Source organism: Antrostomus carolinensis, unplaced genomic scaffold, assembly GCF_000700745.2.
Source record: "Antrostomus carolinensis isolate BGI_N321 unplaced genomic scaffold, ASM70074v2 scaffold13152, whole genome shotgun sequence".
NCBI lineage: Eukaryota > Metazoa > Chordata > Aves > Caprimulgiformes > Caprimulgidae > Antrostomus > Antrostomus carolinensis.
Genome location: NW_010299031.1, coordinates 1 through 20,087, shown reverse-complemented (window position 1 = coordinate 20,087; position 20,087 = coordinate 1). Strand labels below are relative to the sequence as shown.

General features: G+C 51.3%; 2 protein-coding genes across 2 annotated transcripts; both read right to left on the bottom strand.

Annotated features, from left to right (window-relative positions):
* Positions 1 to 5: 5 nt before the first annotated feature.
* Positions 6 to 9,614, bottom strand: HARS1 (histidyl-tRNA synthetase 1; the record flags this gene model as incomplete). The annotated part of the gene is made up of 7 exons (XM_010162650.1): positions 9,527 to 9,614; positions 7,575 to 7,694; positions 7,288 to 7,383; positions 6,595 to 6,720; positions 3,939 to 4,046; positions 2,637 to 2,735; positions 6 to 11 (listed from the first exon to the last, which is right to left on the bottom strand). Coding segments are annotated over exons 1-7 (615 nt in total), but the record flags the coding sequence as incomplete, so codon positions are not given.
* Positions 9,615 to 10,688: 1,074 nt separating this feature from the next.
* Positions 10,689 to 19,606, bottom strand: IK (IK cytokine). The gene is made up of 20 exons (XM_010162649.2): positions 19,546 to 19,606; positions 18,918 to 19,010; positions 18,363 to 18,422; positions 17,638 to 17,805; positions 17,439 to 17,553; positions 17,135 to 17,205; positions 16,980 to 17,026; positions 16,572 to 16,735; positions 16,344 to 16,452; positions 15,859 to 15,898; positions 15,168 to 15,381; positions 14,347 to 14,365; positions 13,777 to 13,855; positions 13,457 to 13,537; positions 12,866 to 12,923; positions 12,365 to 12,453; positions 11,940 to 12,048; positions 11,356 to 11,390; positions 10,811 to 10,957; positions 10,689 to 10,766 (listed from the first exon to the last, which is right to left on the bottom strand). Exons 2-19 carry the CDS (start codon positions 18,971 to 18,973, stop codon positions 10,930 to 10,932), a joined length of 1,542 nt encoding a protein of 513 aa, XP_010160951.2. The 5' UTR covers positions 18,974 to 19,010; positions 19,546 to 19,606; the 3' UTR covers positions 10,689 to 10,766; positions 10,811 to 10,929.
* Between the last annotated feature and the right edge of the window lie 481 nt (positions 19,607 to 20,087).

Sequence of the window (20,087 nt, the reverse complement as noted above, 5' to 3'; positions counted from 1 at the left end):
TCCCATGGCATCTGCAAGGGGAAACAAGAACATCAGCTGCTGCTCCAGGGATGTGGTCTCTTCTGGGGAAGGTCTCTGGTGATCCTGCCCAATACAGATGAACAGACATATCTGCCCTGAACAGATCTTTACATGGCAGAATCCCACCAGCATGGTTAAGAGATGCATGAGAGAAGCAGCAGATCAAATGCTCTCCAGAGCATGGTCATATGGTTGTAACTCCATTTCTTGTACCTCTGCTCAGTCTCTTTGTATCCCAACCCTGCAGTCAGCAAAGCTGCCCAAAAACTTGAAGTCCCAGGACAAATACTTTGGTTTGGATTTCTGACCAGAATCAAACATTGGTACTGTAAAAGCACCAAGTGTGAGAGATGTCTTGCAGCTGTAGTTTCCCTAGTTAGGTACTTAGTTGTAAACACCAATCAAAAAAGTATTGCCTGTCATGCCTACCACCTGGAAAGGTGTGAGGAGATGGCTGGGTGATGCAAAAACCCAATGTAAGCTTCTGCTTATGTATACGCTGCAGTTTTCCCACTGACCAAGGGGTCAAAGAGAACCAGAGTCTTGATCATACCCAGCTAAACTGAGATAGATCACAGCATTTCAGTACCAAACCAAGGAAGTTATCCTGTTCTAAAAAAGCCCAGTCCTCCCTTCCTATTGCTTTTCAACACATACACAGCCCAAAAACCTACACTTTGGTCATGCCTTTGCAATAGATCTCACTGCTAACAGGACTTTAAGTAAGCCTTCCTCTAGTTGACTTCATTCAACCATCAGATGAGGCCTCCAAAGGAAAACACAGTTCATCCTTGGACAAGGCAAGGTGAACACGAGATGAGATACACGCTGCTTTGTTCAACAGGGTTTCACAGGAACATTAGGAGCATTCCCTTTAAGCAGTCAGCCCACAGCGTCCCCTACATGATTTTGAACACACAGAAATTTGCCTTCAAATTCTACTTCGGATCCTGAGACAAGAAAACTGAGTTTCTAGATTTCACTTTATTTTAAGGTTCATCTTCATTAGCTATTACTGGAGGACTGTATACACATTTATAGAATGATCTCCAGCATCTTTAATATCTCACTAGGGCCTACAGTCAAGACAATCAGCTGCAAATAACAATCTGTACCTATACTGCCACCTTTCCCTCCTCCCTAAGGGCCACATAAGGGCCTGAATCCCTCAGACCTTCACAACAGCCAGTGCTCTTGAGACAGCTTGCTGAGCACAAACCTGTGGGTAACTCCTGTGTTGTGTTTACAGGAGCAGCTGCGCATAGAGGGTTGTCCTGCATCACACCAAACCTGACTAAACCATACAAACAATGTCTACAGACAGCATGCTTTATAAAAGTACCTGCGCTACATGCCCAAATCAGCAGAGGTGTGAAAGAAGTGACTAGATGTGGGAAGGGTTACCACCATCTCACAGCACCAGGAAGAGAGATTATGGTGCTGAGCAGCATGTTGTCTCTGTGACCATGTCCACCCAGTCCAGGCCAGCCCCAAAGAGCCCTGTTTCTAGCAAAGCATGCTTCCACTGGTGGCATCCACAGATGAGCGTGAAGACACGCTGTGAGGGCACACAGTGCAGTACAACACCAAGCAGACCAGCCTTCCCCTGCCCGGGAGGCGGGCATGTGCTGCTGATGTTATTTTTCAGGTCTGTGTTTCTGATCTTGCTCCTTCTCACTTCAAATCCTTTTCTCTTCTTCCAGATAAAATATAGAAGCCTCATCCATACATGTCCACCTCGCTTCTCTTTGGCGGCTGCTCCTCACCACCTCCTGAGGGTCCCACAAACAGCCAGAGGCACATGCTGTCCAGTGGTGCCCTGATCATACTGAAATAGCCTGGCCAGCAACACGCACGTGCTGCAGACTCTGTGTCCTCGGCAGGGATACATCACCAATCAAGAATAGCACCAGCTTGCAGGACACTATTTAGGAACAGGGCCTTGGACAACACAAGAACTCTGGCAGCCTACTCACCTGTGGATTTCCATTTAACTCAGACCTCTGACCTGCAAGCTAACTGCCATACAGACTAGGATTACAGATTATCACTTATGATTGCACTTCTCCTGCATTACCACAGAGATTTAGTGTTTATATCATGCTCACCTTGCAATGGAGGTCTGAACTTTTAGTAAAGGTTGGACCAGATGATCTTTTGAGATCCCTTCCAATCTGGGCTGTTCTAGGATTCCAGGACATAACTCTAATTCCTTACATCACCCGACTGAACTTGATGCATTTGAAAAGGGTTTTCAATGCCCTGGCCCAGTCTGGGGCAAGTTTCATGATCCTGGTTCAGAAGCAGCAGCACCTTAAGAAGGCTAAGGTTTGGGATGTTTTTTGGGATGCTCTTCACATGTGAAGAGCATTTTCCCCTCCTTCCTTTACATTTGTCAGGACCTCATGGGATCCTGGAGAAGAAAGCATAGGATCCAGTTTTCCTGTGTGACTGCTGTGCCCTGCACACCTCCCCTCCATAGAAATTGGGGATCAAGAACAATTTGATGTTTGTCAGCATTTTCCAGCCAGTTCTCATGTAAGAGCAGCCCAGAGGGACAGAGACTCACTGAAACTCCAGCAGCGGCAGTTGCAGCCCAGGGCTCCAGCCCATACCTTATCCAGTTTGTCAACGCTGGAGCAGATGGTTCGGAACTTGCTGTCTGGGACACCACAAACTGCAAACATCCCATCAAGGATGCGCCGATCATTGACCTGAGGGAGAGAGAGCAAGTCATTAACTACAAACTCAAACAGATACTTCAGGAGATTAAGTCGGTGTGTCACCCTGCTCTCTCAGTGTGAGAGCAAAGGGACATCTGATTGTGGTTTTATGGTATAGTGAATTCCATAGTTTAATTATGCTCTATAATAGTAGATAATCGGGGCCAAAAGCTCAGCTGGCTTCAACATTTCCATGGGTAGTGAGAACATCTACAATTAAATTAGACAGAAACAAAGACTGCTTGCAAGTTTGTAATCCTCCAGCATCAACATGAACCAGCCAGTGGCTCATGGAAGACAAGAATAACCACAGGCAGGTTATTCTGCTGTTCCCCATTGCAAGGCTACCTTCTCACCCTCAAAGGCATCTGTTTTCACCACTGCCCAAACACAGCAGCTGGACAGGCAGTTCCTGTGCACAGCTCTTCAGCTCATCCCAGACAGGTCCAAGGGCAGGTAACGGCCCCCCCATCCAGTGGGAACTGCACATGGGAGCACAACACCCAGCCTGCACTGCTCACCTCCCCTGCAGAGCCCAGCAACAACCCAGCTCTGAGTCCCTCTCAGAGATCCCATCACCCTCCTGCACATCAGATGCTCCTACCCTTCATTCTCCTACTGCTGTACACCCTTCCCCATCCCACCTGACTTGCACAACCAGCACCATTTGCTGCCACACCAAGGTAACAGAGATGTTTTGAAGCAAATAGCAAGCTGAACCTGCAGCAGGGCATGAGACTTCTTCTGGAAGAGGCCTCAGCCCCAGAAAGGACTTGGTGGGAAGGCAGGAGCCTACAGACCACACAGCGTACGCACTGAGATGTCCCTGCTAAGGGGGCATCGGGTGCTGGGACAAGGGCAGGGATCCTGGGCCAGAGCCCATGTTTCACTGCAGGCAGTGAATATGATAAGTCACCTGGTTAGTTGGCTGCTGGATATTTTGCAGGGGACTGTGGTTAATGCTAGACAGAACTCAGCTAACTGCAGCCTCAGGAAACCTCCCTGCATTCCCAGCTAATGGCAAGTCAGAGCTGAGGTCCAGCCTTTTAGCATATACACCATGAGAAGACAGAGGTGGGATTAACTTCTGGATCAGGCCTTAGTGGGCGTTAGGGTGGGAACACGTGCTGCTGCAAAAAAACACAGAACAATGACTACTGCTTCTCACCATGGCACAGAGAAACCTGGTCTCACCTTAATGAGAAAGTCCCCAAGCTGCAGGTCACTCAGGATCTCATGCACAATCTTCAGGCACTCGGCATCAGGAATCATGGGGTCGAACTGACCGGCAATGTCAAAATCCTAGAGCACAGGAAAAGGCAATGAGCAGTTCAGCACCACTGGCGTGGCTGCAGCAATACAGCTTCAACTCTGCTGCTAACAGCAATTTCTTTACAAAAAGCAACAGAAATGGGATGTAAGGGAGCCAACAGGATGCAGAAGGGACAGGATGTGGGTTATGACCCTCTTTCATTGAAGGCAACAGCGCTTTCATGTCCACTGCATTGCAAAGAGTTTGGACACTGTGTCATGGACGGTGCAGTTTGCAAGAAGCCAAACTTTTTCACGGTGAGAGTGACAGGAAACTGGAACAGGCTGCCCAGAGAGGTTGTGGAGTCTCCTCCAGAGACATTCAAAACCTGCCTGGATGCAGCCCTGTGTAACCTACTGTAGGTGTTCCTGCTCTGGCAGGGGGCTGGGACTAGATGATCTTTTGAGGTCCCTTCCAATCCCTAACATTCTGTGATTCTGCTTCTCCCTGCTTTCTGCTTCTGGAGATGTGTGACCTGCTCCTTGCCTCTGACACAGCAGTTTGGTGTGTGATACATCTTGAAACAGAGATCCTTGAAAAACAACAAAAAGGTGATAGCAGAGATCATGAGCAGTAAATAAATAGAACAAAGGAATCAGGAAGGAGAGAAGAAAACTAATTATTTGGTATGACCTAGATGCCAGATGTTTCACCTTGATTCTTAGTATGGCACCCTGTGATTGGAAAACAGTAAAGACAATGACAATGTTCAGAATGAAATAAAGCACAGTAGCAACAAGAGACCTCTTACTCAACTCACATTTATGAATCCCCAAATGCAAAGTCTTCAACGAGACTTTGAGTACAAGAATAATTATAATTAAGCAGATACATTTCAACATGGCTTCACCAAGCTTCCAAAATAAATTGGGGCAATGGAGGAGGAAAGAGATGAGATCACATCAGTTAATCCTCATCAGCTGAGTGCAAGAAAGGCTGATGCAATCCCCAAAGAAGTTGGTCAAGGTCTGGTACAGCCAGGGAAGTGCCACTACCACTGTATGTGGTAGTGAAATCTCAGAGAAAAAAAGCCAACCAAGGGCTGGTGAATTATATTTAAGAAAAAATGCAGAAAAAGCTACTAGGCTGAGCAAAGAAGCAAAGTATCTCCAGGGAGAGAAGGTAACAGAGCTTGATTTAGGTGGCATAAGGAGGGGAAGATTTCTCTAAACATTTCCCAAATGTTTATCAGGGAAAGGGGAAGAATCCATATCAAGGGATGACAGCTACCTTTTAAAGTGCTGCACCAGCACAGGGAGTAAAATATCAGACACAAGTAGGTTTAACCTGGATATCAGAAGACTGTTGCTAGCTATCCTAGGAGGGAGACCTTGGAACAGTCTTTCAGATGAGACAGCAGGAAAAGCCCCCAAGTTGTCTGGAAATGGGAATTCACCAAGCTGGAACTGGTAGGTATCCACAGAGGTTTTATGATGAAACAAGAATATTCTCAAACAGGAATTTGTTTGCAAAGTGAGGTCCTGGGGACTGTGTTAGTACAATGGAACAAAGGCATTCCTCGGGGCAACCACACTCATCTGAGAAAGCCACAAAGGAAATTGCCTTCTTACCTGTTCTGTAATTTGGCCTCTGGGTTTTTTCCCTTCCTTTGAAATAAAGATTGACTAAGCATGGGACAGAAGTAGCATATGCTACAGCTGAGTCACTTGCTCACATGGTTCATGTGTCCTGCTAACACATCCAGGAGTTCAACTATTGACAGATTCGGGATCAGAAGGAAATTCTTCCCCTCCACCAGCTAGCACTGTGGGATGGAGCAAGGAACTGCCCTCCCCCAACACAAGAAGGACGCAGACCTATTAGAGCAAGTCCAGAGGAGGACACAAGGATGATGCAAGGGCTGGAGCACCTCTCCTATGAGGACAGGCTGAGAGTTGGGGCTGTTCAGCCTGGAGAAGAGAAGGCTCTGGGGAGACCTTCTAGTGGCGTTCCAGTACCTGAAGGGGCTCCAGGAAGGCTGGGGAGGGACTTTGGACAAGGATAGGGAGTGACAGAACAAGGGGTGATGGCTTGAAACTGGAAGAGGAGAGATGGAGATGAGATGCGAAAAAGAAATTCTTTGGTGTGAGGGTGGTCAGACACTGGCCCAGGTTGCCCAGAGAAGCTGTGGTTGCTCCTCCCTGGAAGTGTTGAAGGCCAGGTTGGATGAGGCTTTGAGCAACCTGGTCTAGTGGAAGGTGTCCCTGCTGATGGCAGGGGGGTTGGAACTGGATGAGCTTTAAGGTTCCTTCCAACCTAAACCAGTCTGTGATTCTCCTCCACAGAGATACCCGGGACACCTGGGGGCTGTGTTACAAAGTTCCCTGATACACCAATGCCCTTTGTCACAGCCATTGTCCCCACTCTCAAGCTGATTTTCACACCCATAAGGGCAGGCTAAGGAGCAGATTAGTGGATCCTCCTAAGCTTTCCACAGCCACAGGGAACGCCACTGCAGGGTGACACAACCTTTGATCCTACGTCCCCACAAACGCTGCCCAACCACTCAGCAGTGTCACTGTCCACGGCCAGACTCACACACTGGTAGAACTCCCTGTAGCGGCCCCTGGTCATGGCTGGGTTGTCCCGCCTGTAGACCTTTGCAATGTGGTAGCGCTTAATGTTGGTGATTTTGTTCATCGCCAAATAGCGAGCGAAGGGCACCTGAGATGGCAGGGTTAAGGATGGGAACAGGGAGGGATCACCCCAGCCAGTCACAGGCACTGCTGGGTCCTCACTATCTCCCCAACACCCAGCACAGTGCAGCACACACCCGTGGGGCAAAGCAACTGATAAGAAACAACCGGATGTGGCACAGCTCCCCAAGGTCTCTCTAGCTTGTCCAAGACACAGCCTGTAGGTGCTGCCATTGAGTGTTCCTACAGGCATCTTCCAGCACCACCTTGGGTGGGATCTCAGTCTCGTGTGGGCTGTGTACCACAGCAGCCATCTGGGTACCCTGCTGCAGGAGAAACCCCGCTCAATACAGACCTTCCTTACCTCCACGTACAAGCGTTACTGTGCCGAACAGAAGCAACGAGCAGTAAATAACTGAGCAAGGGTTCTGCGCCCACCAAACCACCCTGCCTGCTCGTGTTCTCTCTGTCAGCATGGGGTCAGAGCCAAGAGACTGCCCTCCCTCCTCCTCCCTTGCCCTCTGGACAGCGCTGCCCCAAAAGGAAGGCAGCAAAGTTGACAAGACCCCTCAGCACTGGCTGTGGCAGTGGATACTGTCAGGTCGTAGCGCAGTGACAGCAGCTCTCCTCCTTGATCTTTCAGATCATAGATGAGCTTCGAGTCTTCACCATATTTCCCTGTCAGTGTCTCCTACAACAAAAGGACACACGAACAAACAGCATCTTCAGTAACAGGGGATCAGCCCTAGAGCACACAGAAAACAAAGAGAGAAAGGGAGGACACCTAGGAGATGGAAGAAGAAAACTCAGCCCTCAACACATCGCAAGCTTTCAACTGCAGGATCCTCATCAGCTCAGCCAGCTTGCTGTGTCCTCACTCACCTTCAGCTCAAACACAGGTGTATCAATGACTTCTGCTCCATGGCGCTTGAAGCAGGTGATGATCGCATTGAAGACTCTCTCACGAATGGCCATTTGCTTGGGGCTGTAGTCCCGTGTGCCCTGGGGTGAGAGAAGGAAAAGAAAAGAACACACGGGGTTAGAGGCATGCAGTGGAGACAGACGTGAGAGGCAATGTGGAGAAGCTATCATGATGCTAACAAAACCAGAGAGACGAGGTCCAGACACCACATATCAGGAGAGGTGGTAAAAAGCAGCACCAAAAAACACTGGAAAACATCAGGACACAGCTCAGATGCTATCTGCAGAACTAAACCTAAGTCAGAAGTTTCACATTGCAGGAAACAAAGGAGCTAACACAGATGCAAGAGTCGGAGAGTTCAGTCCTTTTGATCACGACAGCACAGCTAGGATCTGTCCACAGCTCCGATTCGGACATATTAGCCAGACCCCTGCACAACAAGCCACCCCGAGAGGTGGAATCAGAGGACAGGCATGCTTTGAAGCCATGGAATAACCAGCAGTGCTACAATTTCCAAACACACACAGAGAGAAATTAGCTTTTCAAAGTGCAACACCTATCTACTATTCACTGGGATGTGTTCCCTTTTAGTTAAGAGTTACTGAATTATTTTGATGACCACCTTTAGGCTGTCAGCAACACAGTTAACTGTTAATTAACTAGACCTCTCACTTTCATTTTCTAGGAGCTGGCAGGCAGGAGGAAGCAGAGAGCAGGTGCTTCTTAACACCCCACCTGCAGGTCGCAGGGCGAAGAGCAGCTCTCAGCACTACACCGACGTGGCTGAGACAGACTGAAAACCCCAGCTGTGTTTCTCTGGCACTCACAGAGCTGCAAAATCCTCTCTCCACATCTTTAAACAGTGAAATACTCTTCCATTTACCAGGTCTCACACCACAGCTACATTTCCCAAAACATGCAATTAAGGAAATGGACAAGGAAGACAGTTTTGAGGTATTTCCTAAGTCAGTAGCATTAACATAGCCTGTTTTATTTATGAGTGGCATTCATAACTGTCTACACCATAGCACAAAAGTGTAGTTGGTCTCTAGTCAGCTGCTAGTGATGAAACATTCAGGTTACAAAAAATATCAGCATAAATTCCATTCTGGACACTATTCTCAGGGTCCTGGGGACTGAAAAACTGCCCCTGAAGGAAGGGGCCTTCTGCAAGAAGACGCAAAAAGGTCAACAGCTGGTCAGAGCTGCTCGGTAAACAGGATTACCCACTTCCACAGACTAAGGCATGATCAAAAGCCACAAGAGCTCTCTTGCTCACATTTCAACATGTGCTGAACACTTGGGACAAACACTGCCAGGCACCTGGGTTTCTTTAGCCAGCTTATGCTTTGCAGTTGCCCCACACCAAGCCTTGCACCAGCAGAGCTGCACTTGGCACCACTCTGTGCTCACCCAACCTACCAGCAGCTTCATCTGCTCTGTCCTTCCCCTAAACGCGAACAGGACCAGCTTGAGGATCCTTGATCCATCAGAGCACTAGTGGGGTCAGTGCTACTAGTGCTGAAGAGTCTGAGCCCTCAGCTCATTGGGGTGATGTGAGTCATGACCTTACTTCAAACAGTGCAATCCAGGCAGATATGAGACCTCTAGCACTGGGAAGCTACAATAAAACTTGACCAAAAGGGAATTTAATTTCCAGACCACACCAGCTAGTGGTTGCTTTGTCACAGAAGCATCAGGAAATCTTTCAGTTAGTAGGGTGTGTGGGTCAGATGCTGTCAGGGATGTTTTCACCCATCCCTTGCTGCTAAGAGCGAAAAGGGAAACAGAAATGAGAACAAAACTAGAGAGGTTTTGCTGAGTTTTTGCACACACAGGTGCGGGGCAGGCTCTGTGCGAGCAGGTCGTGCATGCAGCGAGGCACGCGAGGGCATGTGCCCGAGGAAGTTACCTTTGGGGTCTTGAGCACAAACTTGTGTTTCCCCTCATCCCCCCCCAGCTGTGCCTTCATCTCCAGCAGCTTCGCCACCTCCTTCGCGATCTGGGGAGGGAACAAGGAGGGAGCTGGGGGTAAGACCACCTCTGCCGTGCCCAGCCAACAGGCCTTCTTCAATAACTTCAGCCTCGGCGTTCCCAGTACATCCAGACTCCCCCAGCCTCAACACATCCACTACGTTCCCAGTTTCCCACAGCAGCCAGAGGAGCATTCCCTGCTCCTCTCCAGTAGTTCCCACTTCCTACAAGCACCCCAATCTCAGCATGCCCAACACCTCCACCATTCTCTGCCTCCCACGCCCTCTGTTACTGTCAGCATCTGCCTCCCCAGTCCCCCCACCTTGAGTCCCCCCACCCTCTGCAGCACTCACAGGCCCAGCACCACCAGCTCCTGCTATGTGCACCCCAGCATCAGCCGCCTCCAGCATCCTCCTCCCACCTCAACACATCCAAGCATCCTTCTCTCCAGTCTATGAGGGGAAGCTGTATGAGGAGAGGCTGAAGTCATTTGGTTTGTTCAGCCTGGAGAAGAGGAGACTAAGAAGAGATCTCATCACAGTCTAGAACTTCCTCCCAAGGGGAAGAGGAGGGGCAGGCGCTGATCTCTTCTCTCTGGCCACCAACACCAGGAGCAGAGGAAATGGCAGGAAGATGTGCCAGGGGAGGCTGAGGTTGGCCATGAGGAAAAGGTTCTTGAGGCAGAGGGTGGTGGAGCACTGGGACAGGCTCCCCAGGGAGGTGCTCATGGCACCAAGCCTGACAAGATTGCAGAAGCATTTGGTCAAGGCCCTCAGACACATGGTCTGAATGTTGGGATTGTCCTGTGCAGGGACAGGAGTTGGACTCCATGATCCTTGTGGGTCCCTTCCAGTTCACAACATTCCATGATTCTAAGATTTCTTCCCCCAGGTTGCTCAGCTGGGATTATTTCCCAAACAGGCTGATTTGCTAATCATATTCAGGGTTTGACAAGGGCTGCTGGTCCCACCCGAAAAGGCTCCCACAATAAATAACCTTAGCAAGGGCATGACCTGTGAGACCCACAGGGCACCAGCAGCTCTGGTGATCTGAGCCCAGCCCAGGCCCCTTCCCTCTGCCCACACAAACAGACCTTCACACAAATTTAATGTGGTTTATTACAGTTAAAACATTTACACACCACAGGCTCTACAGCAAAGACTGGAGGGGAAGAGAGCCTCAGCACAGCCCCATAGCGCCCAGCTTGGGGGGCACGTGCTGCCCAGGCCAGACCAGAAAGTGGATGGCATTGGGGGCAAGGAGAGCACACCAGCAAGCTCTGGGAAGGCAGCATCCAGCAGGCCAGGCTTCCAGGAGCTGGAGGAGAAGATACTGGAGGCATCAGTACTTGGGCCGTTTCACCTCAACCCTGGAAGAGACAAAGAGGGGGAGAATGGAGGTGAGGATGCAGAGCAGACTGCTTCATCCTCCTCCCCTCCAGAGCTCAGCACCGAGGTCCAGTTTCACCCCACCGAACAGTGGGGGGGGCCCAACCAATCCTGAAGGCACCCAGCTGGAGGGGGCAAGAACCACCCGCGCTGGGGTCTGCTCAGCACCCACCCACGGCCCAGGGGAGAAGTGCACTGCAGGCTTTGCTGAGCTGAGCAGGGGGCAGCAGCACCCCCAGGGGATCAAATATTCTCTGCTCTCCTTTCAGCCCCACTGCTGAGAGCTGGCAGGGAGGTCTGTCTGGTGCAGTCCCAGGGAGAGGTGGCAGGAGACAACCAGGCCCCAGTGTGAGCCCAGAGCACAGACAACTTCACTAACCCATCAGCCTCCAACTTCTTCCTCTTCTCGATGATCTGCAGAGAAAGCACAAAGGCCCGTTACCCTGAGGGTAGATGGCTGCCCTCAACCGCAGCAAAAGGGCTGTAGGGTGCAAGATACACCCAGGGAGAGCTGCAGCCAGGCCAGAGCAAGCTGATGTCAGCTAAACCTGTCCACAAGCTGCCTGAAGTCAGGAAAAGTTTGGCCTGTTCCCCCTTTGCTCCATTTTGGCCATCAAGGATCATCTGTTTCCCACCTTCCCCTAGCCCAACCCCTACTGTTGGGGTGCTCACAGCCAGCTCACCCTGACAGGACAACCTCCAGCTCTGCCAGTTAGAAAACAGGGATCTGCTAAAGATGCCTCATCCCTCCCAAGCCCCTTTGGATGGCTCAGAGCTGCTGGTTTTGGACACGTTCATGTGCCCCAGAGCCCAGTGCAAAAAGCTTCCCTGTCATGACTGCTCCCAGGGGGCTGGACCCAAGAGCCGTGCCTATGGCAGGGAGGGCAGGACTAGGTGGGAGCTCTTCTGGGCTACGCTGGCAGCTCTTGGCCTGCAGTTGATATCCCAGCACCAGCCACTCACCGCACTGATCTTCTTCCACTGCCGGTCCAGCTCTGCCTTGTCATTTGTCTCCTTGAAGCGACGGGTTTTGCGTCCCTCGGACATCTTGATCCCATACTGGAAGGCTGCCCTGAGGAAGGAGTGAGACAGAGCTCAGTGCTCACAGGGGATCTATGGCCTGCTGGGGGAACAGACACATCTGCCCCAGCCATGAGCTCATCCTCCAGAGCCAGCTTGGGCCTCTGAAAGCAGCAGCTGGGCAGGAGTCCTTGAGAGTGACACTAAGAGCAAAGACAAGCCACCAGGCCCAGGATCCACAGTTCCTCCTCAGGTCCTCACCAGAGGAACCCCCTTCTCAATTTAAGCTCTCCCAGGACCTGGGTTTGGCCAGTACTGCCACCCCCACCCAGAATCCTTCCTCAGCCCATCCCAAGGGCTGCACTTACTTGGGCAGAGCTTCTTTGTTGTTCATGTATTCGCTGTACTCCTCCTGGGTGTCAAAGTCCCAGCGGCCCAGAGGTCCTTTCTTGTTACCCTGCAGCAAAAGAACAACTCAGAGAAGCTCCTTCAGCTGACACCAGCCAGGGCTTCTCACATACCCAGGAAACATCTCAACCTCCCATCGACCCCAGTTCAATGGGACTGCGCACCCAGTCTGGCCTTGGTTCCGAGATCCCCTCCCCAAGAAGCCCCAGACAGATTCTGTGGAAGAGCGAGTTGAGATGGAATAGGACACCTCCCCAGCACCTCTTTGTCAAGTGCCATGTTTACTCCCTGGGACGACAGATCCCACCCAGATCCAAGCACACAGCAGATCAGCAAACCTCAAAACACATTCATCCCCCAGCTCCAGGGCATTCAACCTGCTGCTCCTCTCCAGTGGGATCCTCTCAGCCTGCACTGATGCTTAGTTCACTGGCTGGTCCTAGAAGCTGGTGACAGCATACCTGATCCATTTTGCTGTAGTCCACTTCTTCATCGCTGTCCACAGCCATATCATCCATTCTGTAAAGAAAAGCAAAGCAGGGAAAGGGTTTGGAGCAGGTCCACAGGACATGGATCAGGACCTTGGAGCCATCTCTCACAGCCTCAGACTGAACATGCTCAGTTCCTGGACTAGAGAGAAGTTCCTCCAACTTCAGGCCACACAGGTGAGCTGTACCACAAGTGCAACCAAGACTACAAACACTAAGATGACTCTGCAGGCTGAAAGCTGTTCCTCTTCTGTTGAGGGACTGCTTTGCAGCCAGAGCACAAGCACATGAACTACCAGGGAACCAGGGAGCCCCCCCCCACCCTGGCCTCTCCCTGGCACTGAGGGGCAGCAGACTCCTAGTAGCATTTACAACAAAGCCCAGGTAAGAAAAGGCCAGGTCTGCCAGAACCAAGGTCTTGGGAAGCATTTTAACAGTAGGTTGCAACCCCAGACAAAGGCAAGCCTGTTCCTCCGAACAAGGTGTTGAAGTTCTTGCTGCCAGAGAACAGCAGCCCCTTTGCACACCCTGCTCCCAAACCACAGCTTCTTGCTGCTTCCTTACGTAGCAGGGTAGCACTCGGCGTAGCTGTTTGACATGCCAAAGAAGTCCCCCAGCTGCTTCTTGTCTTCTGGCTTCTTCAATGTGACAACAGTCAAGGAAAGCAACATCACGTGGCCTTACAGCTAAGAGCACAGCCCCAAAGAGCCATCTCCTGCCCCAACAGAACCACATCGCAAGCTGCAGAGCTTATCTTTGTCGTATGAGCTACAGGAGGAAGAGCCCTCCCAAGTGAGGAAGGACAGCCACACAGCCATGCTTGGGCAAGGCAAGGGAAGCCTGGCCCCGCAGTCAGCCAGGCTGGAACAGACAGGAAAGGATATGACTCTGCTCCTTCCCAGCCAGTAGCTCCAGCAAACTTCTCGTTGATGGACTTGATGAGCTCCTTGGCTGAGCCGGGTCCTGGGACAGAGAGAGCAGCAGGCTGAGTTTTGGGGGAGAAACACCTCACTGCAGTACACCTGGGGCTGCGCAGAGCCCCTTTCTGCACAACCATGTCATTGGGACAGGGCAACAGGGAGAAGGACAGGGTACACATGAGGTAGGAGAAGAGCCAGGAGAACACCGAGGAGCAGCAAACGAGTTTACGCGCAGACAGGGGCAGGCGGATCCCAGGAGATCCTGAACCCCCCTCAGCTTACAGCCAACATAAGGTTGTTCAAGCTGCTCTGCTGCCCAGGAAGGATCTGCACACACACTCAGCTGGCACGCACCAGCCTGCAGGCACATGACTTTTCACCCCAAAGCCCTCACAGCAAGGGTTCCCTCTGTCACAGCAGTCTCTGTCAGAGCAGGGAGCTCACGCAGGCCAACAAGCCAAGCAGTTCTGCAGTCTGCAACCGGCCTCACTCAAGTGTCCAGCCTCACTCAAATGTCCACACCACTTAACTCACCTTTGTCGATGTCTGTGGGCTGCAAAGAAGAGGGAGAGATACAGTGTCAGCCAGGAACGAGGGCAAATGACAGTGCTGCATGACTTGCAGCTCCACTTTAAGACTGTCTGTGGCAAGCACAGAGCTGAACCATAAAAGCTACTGGTTTGGGCTAGTCCTGCCTTACTCGCTGAAGGACAGGACAAGCACTCAGCTACCCACCAGCCCTAGGCTAGAGAGACAGAGATCAGCAAGAGCTTAATGCTGGCATGTGTGGGAGCATGACCAGACACCCAAAGCCACCAGGGTGACCTGTTGAAGAATGGCTCAAGGATAAGGGTCACAGTTCGACTGAGCAATTGTACGATCAGAGCCTGTTTTAGTAGGCCCTAGTTGACATAAGTTGAGTGGAATTTTCCTCTACATGCAGTTTAGCTGCTACGTGCAGTTTAGCAAGAACAGGCTGGCCTCGCAGGATAAGAAGTGAAACAACTTTGAAGAAGTAGCGCTTGGCAAGCAGGATCCGCTGATATATTTTTACTGACTCTGAGAACCGCAAGTAAGAGAACAATGCAAGTCTGTAAACGCAACCTTTAGTATTGTAACCAATCATTTAATGCCTAAATAGTATGATGTAACTAATCACTAATCACCTAATGCCTAATAGACATAACTAACTGTATAAATGAGTGTTATCCGGGCTAATAAATCGATTCATGATCACTCATATTGAGTCGGCTTCATGAGTCCCTCCGCGACAGTGACCACATCAACCCCACAGCCACACTCCCCTAAAGCACAGATCAGGTGGGACAGTCCAGGCTTCATGAACAGAAGCTTACCTCATCATCAGCCTTGGGCTTCTCAAAGTAGCTGTGCCTCTTCTTTTCCTCCTCACGGTCACGCTCCCTGTCCCGCTCGCATTCATGATCACTCATACGGTCCCTGTCACGTTCTCGGTCCCTGTCACGCTCTCTGTCACGGTACCTCTCCCGCTCCTTCTCCCGTGGCATCTTCGCAGTGGAGGGCACATAATCCCCAATGTCTTCAAAGATGCTAGAATCGGAAAAGAGCCTGCAGTTACGAGTGGTGGAAGAGGCCACAACCATTTCCATTTGAACTGGAACCTAATAACAGAGCACGAAGCACCAACACCAAGAGCTAAGGATGCCCACCAGAACTGGCTTCTGCATCTGTCAGAGGTATCACTGCATTTCTGCTCTCTTCTGCTGCCTGGACCTGCTACTGGTAGACCAGGACAACAGAGAGCCCTTACCTGCCTCAAGTTTGAAATGAAAAACAGAGCTTGACTCCAGCCCTATCACAGAATCATAGTATGGTTTGGGTTGGAAGGGACCTTTAAAGGTCATCTAGTCCTGCCCCCAAGAGGGCCTTGTTCTACAAACCACGGGTTAAAAGAGGTAGCTCGCTCCAGAAGCACTAAACCCAGCCCTCTCCAAACCGAGCTGGACAAAAAAGACACTCCTTAAGGCAGAGCTGTGACCCCACAGCCTTTGGTAGGGAGGCACTTACTTCATATCAGCTTCAGGGGGCTTCTTCTCATCCAGCTTCCCTGCAAGGATACAAGAGCAGCAAGAGGCACATCATCCACTCTGCCACCTGCACTGTTTTCCTGTCTGCAATCTGGCTTCCAAGCCCCAAAAGTGGTGACCTGGAGGGTGTCCTCCTGACTCCCTCTTCAGTTAACACATTGTATTGAGCCCCCTTAGGAAGCCACTACATCCTTCCCCAACATGGGACATTTCCCCAAGGAAGTGAGCTTTAGCCAGAAAGGCCAGAGCAGCAGGAGCCACCCTCACAGCTGTCATTTCTCAGCAGTCAGTCCCCTGAGGGGGAACAGCCTGCTTTCAGGACACAGTGCTCAGGGAGCCATAGGAAATCACCATTCTCTCAGTCCACTGCCTCATGGCACAGGGGAATGCAGCAAACCAAAATGCATCTCCTTCTCTCGGGATATGCTTCCAACACTAAGTCCTTCTACTTGATTCAGCTCCTACCTTTGTCTTTCTTCTTGAGCTTCTTGTTGCGGGTCCCTTGCCTGAGATAGGAGAGGATCTGTGTCAGTTTGCTGATGACAATGTCATTAGTGGTCAGCGTGGTCTGTGCCTGAAAGAGAAATCCGCGAGGAAACGGATGACTCTCTCATCACAGAACCCCTACTGGCAAGACCTGCTCTGGCCAATTCAGACCAATGCCATAAGGCAACCTGGATGCTTGCTGGGTACCTCCATGGTGGGGCAGTCAGCCTTGCTCCGTATCAGCGTGGTTGGGATATCGGTGTCGGCATACTCGTCATCCAGATCTACCACGTAGGCCATCCTCCCCGGCAGGAACAGCTCATTCCGCTCGTAGGACTTGTTCTTGAACAGAATGCGGTAGATGTTGCGACCTGAAGAAAACACGTGGGAGAGCTGCTCTTACAAGAGCAACGGACAGCATATTTAATTTATGAGAAACACCAAAATCACCTCCTAAGAGGTATGCTTCCTCCAGCGCTCAAATTCAGGATGCCTACACCTCAGACTCCCCCTACAATGACTAAAGGTTTTCATTCCTCCATTCACTCTCCGGGATCTCTCCCACATTTATGGCACAACACAAGGTGGGGAACAGCCACATCCACACAGTCTTACCCAGCCGGGTCTTAAATTCAATTTTGTTCTCCGGATCCTCATCTTTCCTGAATAGAAAGAGAAAACAGAAGTACTATGCTAAGCATATGCCTCCTCTGCATCCTTCTCCCTGGGAGGCAGCTGCACTCCGGAGTGCAAAATCCTCAACCACTCACTTAGTTTCTTTCTGGGGCTTCTCCATCATTTCCTCTTCTTCCTTCTCCTTGCTGGCAATCTCAGCCCGTACCTGGCCACAGAGTAAATCCATGCATTACAGATCAATCCATGCCACTGCTGCCTATCAGAACCAGTAAGCCCACTTCCACCAGTTCCCCAACCCTTCATAAATCTCTCCCAGAAAAAGAAATCCACACTGACAAGACTGATGCACACCTAAGCGGCAACTGCTACCCTCTGCCTGCCCTCTCTGCTTGTGGAAGCAGACAGGTAGAAGAGCAGCATGGTGATATCTATGCTCACCTTCTGCAACAGCGCAAAGTCCAGACCCTTCACCAAGTGAGTGTGCTCCATGTCACCACCCAAGAACTTGGACTCCTGGATCAACTGTCTCCTCTTCTCTGCAGCAGATTTATCCCTGGGCAACAAAAATGGAGCCAGTTACAAGACAGTCCCTCTGGAGCGGACCAGCAAGACAGGGCCATGCCACACGCTCACGTACGCCTCTGCCGTCGGCCCCACAGCTCTGTAGTTGGCAGTTGTGCTGATCAGCTCCGTTTCCTCATAGTCCTTGTTCACACCATCTCTCCTCTCCTTGGCTCGATCCCTGTACTTCTCAGCCAACTCCCTCTCACGCTCTATCTCCTGCTGGCGCAGCTTTGCATAATAGCTGGGGTTGGAAAAACAGCTTGGTGTTAGACCATCATATTCACACTTTAGATGTGCAGGTCAGGTAACAGCCCCAAGACCGCCACGCATGTCTGTTCTGCTCCTGACCTCTTCCCTAAAAAATGTCCTAAAGCACCATGGGACACAACATGCCTAGAGGACACCAGACAAGATGAAACTGCTGTACCAAGTCTCTCTAAAGAGGAGCTCAGTTTTCCCTTCCAAAGGGAAAAGGTTGAGTGCAGTCCTGCTGCCCAGATGTGTCCCAAAAGACACTAGCACAGATGTCCCACCACTGCCCTGCTCAGCCAGACACCTGCAGAGACTCCCCTGCTTCTTCCAGAGGTCAAGCTTCACCCCCATCCTGCTGCTGCCCTCCCACATCTGTTCCCACAAGCAGTGACTGTCAGTCTGAGCTCTTCTCACGGTTGTTGGCTCCAAAGACCCAAAATAATGCAGGTCACTCAGAGTTGTCTTTGGTAGCCCAAGAGCTCAGAAGCTCTCGGGAGGGACATGATGTGTGAAGACAAGTCTTGACATGTTCCTTTCCCCATTTACCTTTTCTTCTTCCTTCTGCGAGCAGCTGGATCTTCATCTTCATTGTACTCCCGGGGCATCCTGGAAAAAGGTGAGAAACAACACATACAGTCTGCAGAGCCACACAAACATGGTCAGTTAGACAGAACAGTCCCTCAAGACACAGCAGGGCACCGAGATGCTCAAAGATGGGAACACTACAGTCCCATTTCTCCCTAAATCCACTCTGTCACCAGGGAAAGGAAGGGAAAGCACTGATTTCCACAGAACAAAACGTAAATCTGCCTCCTCCATGAAGCATCTTAACAGCCATACAAGACTTGCTATTACTTAAAGCAGTCCTGACCCATCTGTTTCCCCAGTTAACACACACTTACACAGCTTGCACGGAACCGAGCACAAAGCAAGTACTGACGTCTGCTCCACAGGCCCTGTCTGCATGCTCATTAGCAAATGTCCCTTTAAATACTCCACCGCAGAGCACAGGGGGAGAGAGTGTCAGGCAGGAGCAGAACCCCAGAGGGAAGGCAACCAGGCTTTGTCCCGCAGTCCTGTGAAATGGAGAGTCCTACTCACTCATGGTGGCGAGATTTGGATGGTGGCGCAGATGTTGGCGCAGCCCGCGGGGTCATGAGAAGCTTTCTGAAGTCTTCATTGGTCAGCTTGGACCTGTAAGGAAGAGGGGAAACAGAAACCATCATCTTCTGACGAGCTTTGGCAGCCTGACGGCTTTTGAGGAGGCAGAGGGTTTGCCAGCTCGTCCTGTATGGTAGAGTTGGACACGGGTCACAGAATCCCAAAATTGCCTGGATTGGAAAAGCCCTTTAAGATCATCAGGTCCAACCATTAACCCAACACTGACAAGTCCCTGACTAACCCATGTCCCTCAGCACTATGTCTACACAACTCTTCAGTCCCTCCAGGGATGGGGACTCCACCACTGCCCTGGGCCACCCCTTCCAATGCCTCAGAACCCTTTCAGCAAAGAAATTCTTCCTCACATCCAATCTCAATTTCCCCTGGTGCAGCTTGAGGCCATTTCCTCTTGTCCTGTCACTTGTTCCTTGGTTGAACAGACAGACTGGGTCCCTGTGGAAGGAGCCCAAAGGCTGCATTGCACCAGTCACTCCCACCCTCAGGATGGGGAAATTTGCCTTGGGTCTCATAATCCTGCCTCAGTGCCCCAGTACTGTACCGTACTCACTGGTGGAAGGAGTGCGAGTCATCCACATCGTGGCCATCAGGGGCCAGAGGGTTGGAAAATGGTTCATCTAAGGGACAGGAGGAAAGAGAGTGCTTAAGAGTGTGCCTGGATGTCTTCAACACTCCTTCAAGCCCCAGGATCCTGCCAGCCTGGTGCCTGTTCAGGACCTTCCCTCCCAGGGAGGGGAGCTTCGTTCACACATCGCTCCCCCACCAAGCCCAGGCCGCTGGCACCCTGGGGGTGGCCTCACCATGACACAAAGCACATCAGGGTCCTGGTGTCACTGCCCACCACAAGACCTTGCCAGCCCCCAACCCGAGTGACTCTGCACCCTCCCTGTGGGTGTCCCAGGGCCCCCCACCTCCCGGGACCGCTCTTGCACCCCCTCCATCCGCAGAAACGTCCATTACCGGATCCCGAACGCACCCCCGTGTCAGTCCCCGCGCGGGGGTCAGCCCCAAACACACCCCGCGTTGTCCCCACGTCCCCCCAAGCGCCTCCTCACCCCGGAGCCCCATCCCGGGAGCAAACCCCCAGCTCCC

What these genes read in the sequence shown, in the direction of transcription:
- IK (XM_010162649.2), bottom strand. Translation starts at nt 18,973, where the DNA reads ATGACCCCGCGGGCTGCGCCAACATCTGCGCCACCATCCAAATCTCGC. An exon ending in TGAATTTAAGACCCGGCTGG is followed by an intron (nt 16,736 to 16,979) that starts GTAAGACTGTGT and finishes TGTTTTCTTCAG; the next exon opens with GTCGCAACATCTACCGCATT. An exon ending in CCCCCTGAAGCTGATATGAA is followed by an intron (nt 15,382 to 15,858) that starts GTAAGTGCCTCC and finishes TTCCGATTCTAG; the next exon opens with CATCTTTGAAGACATTGGGG.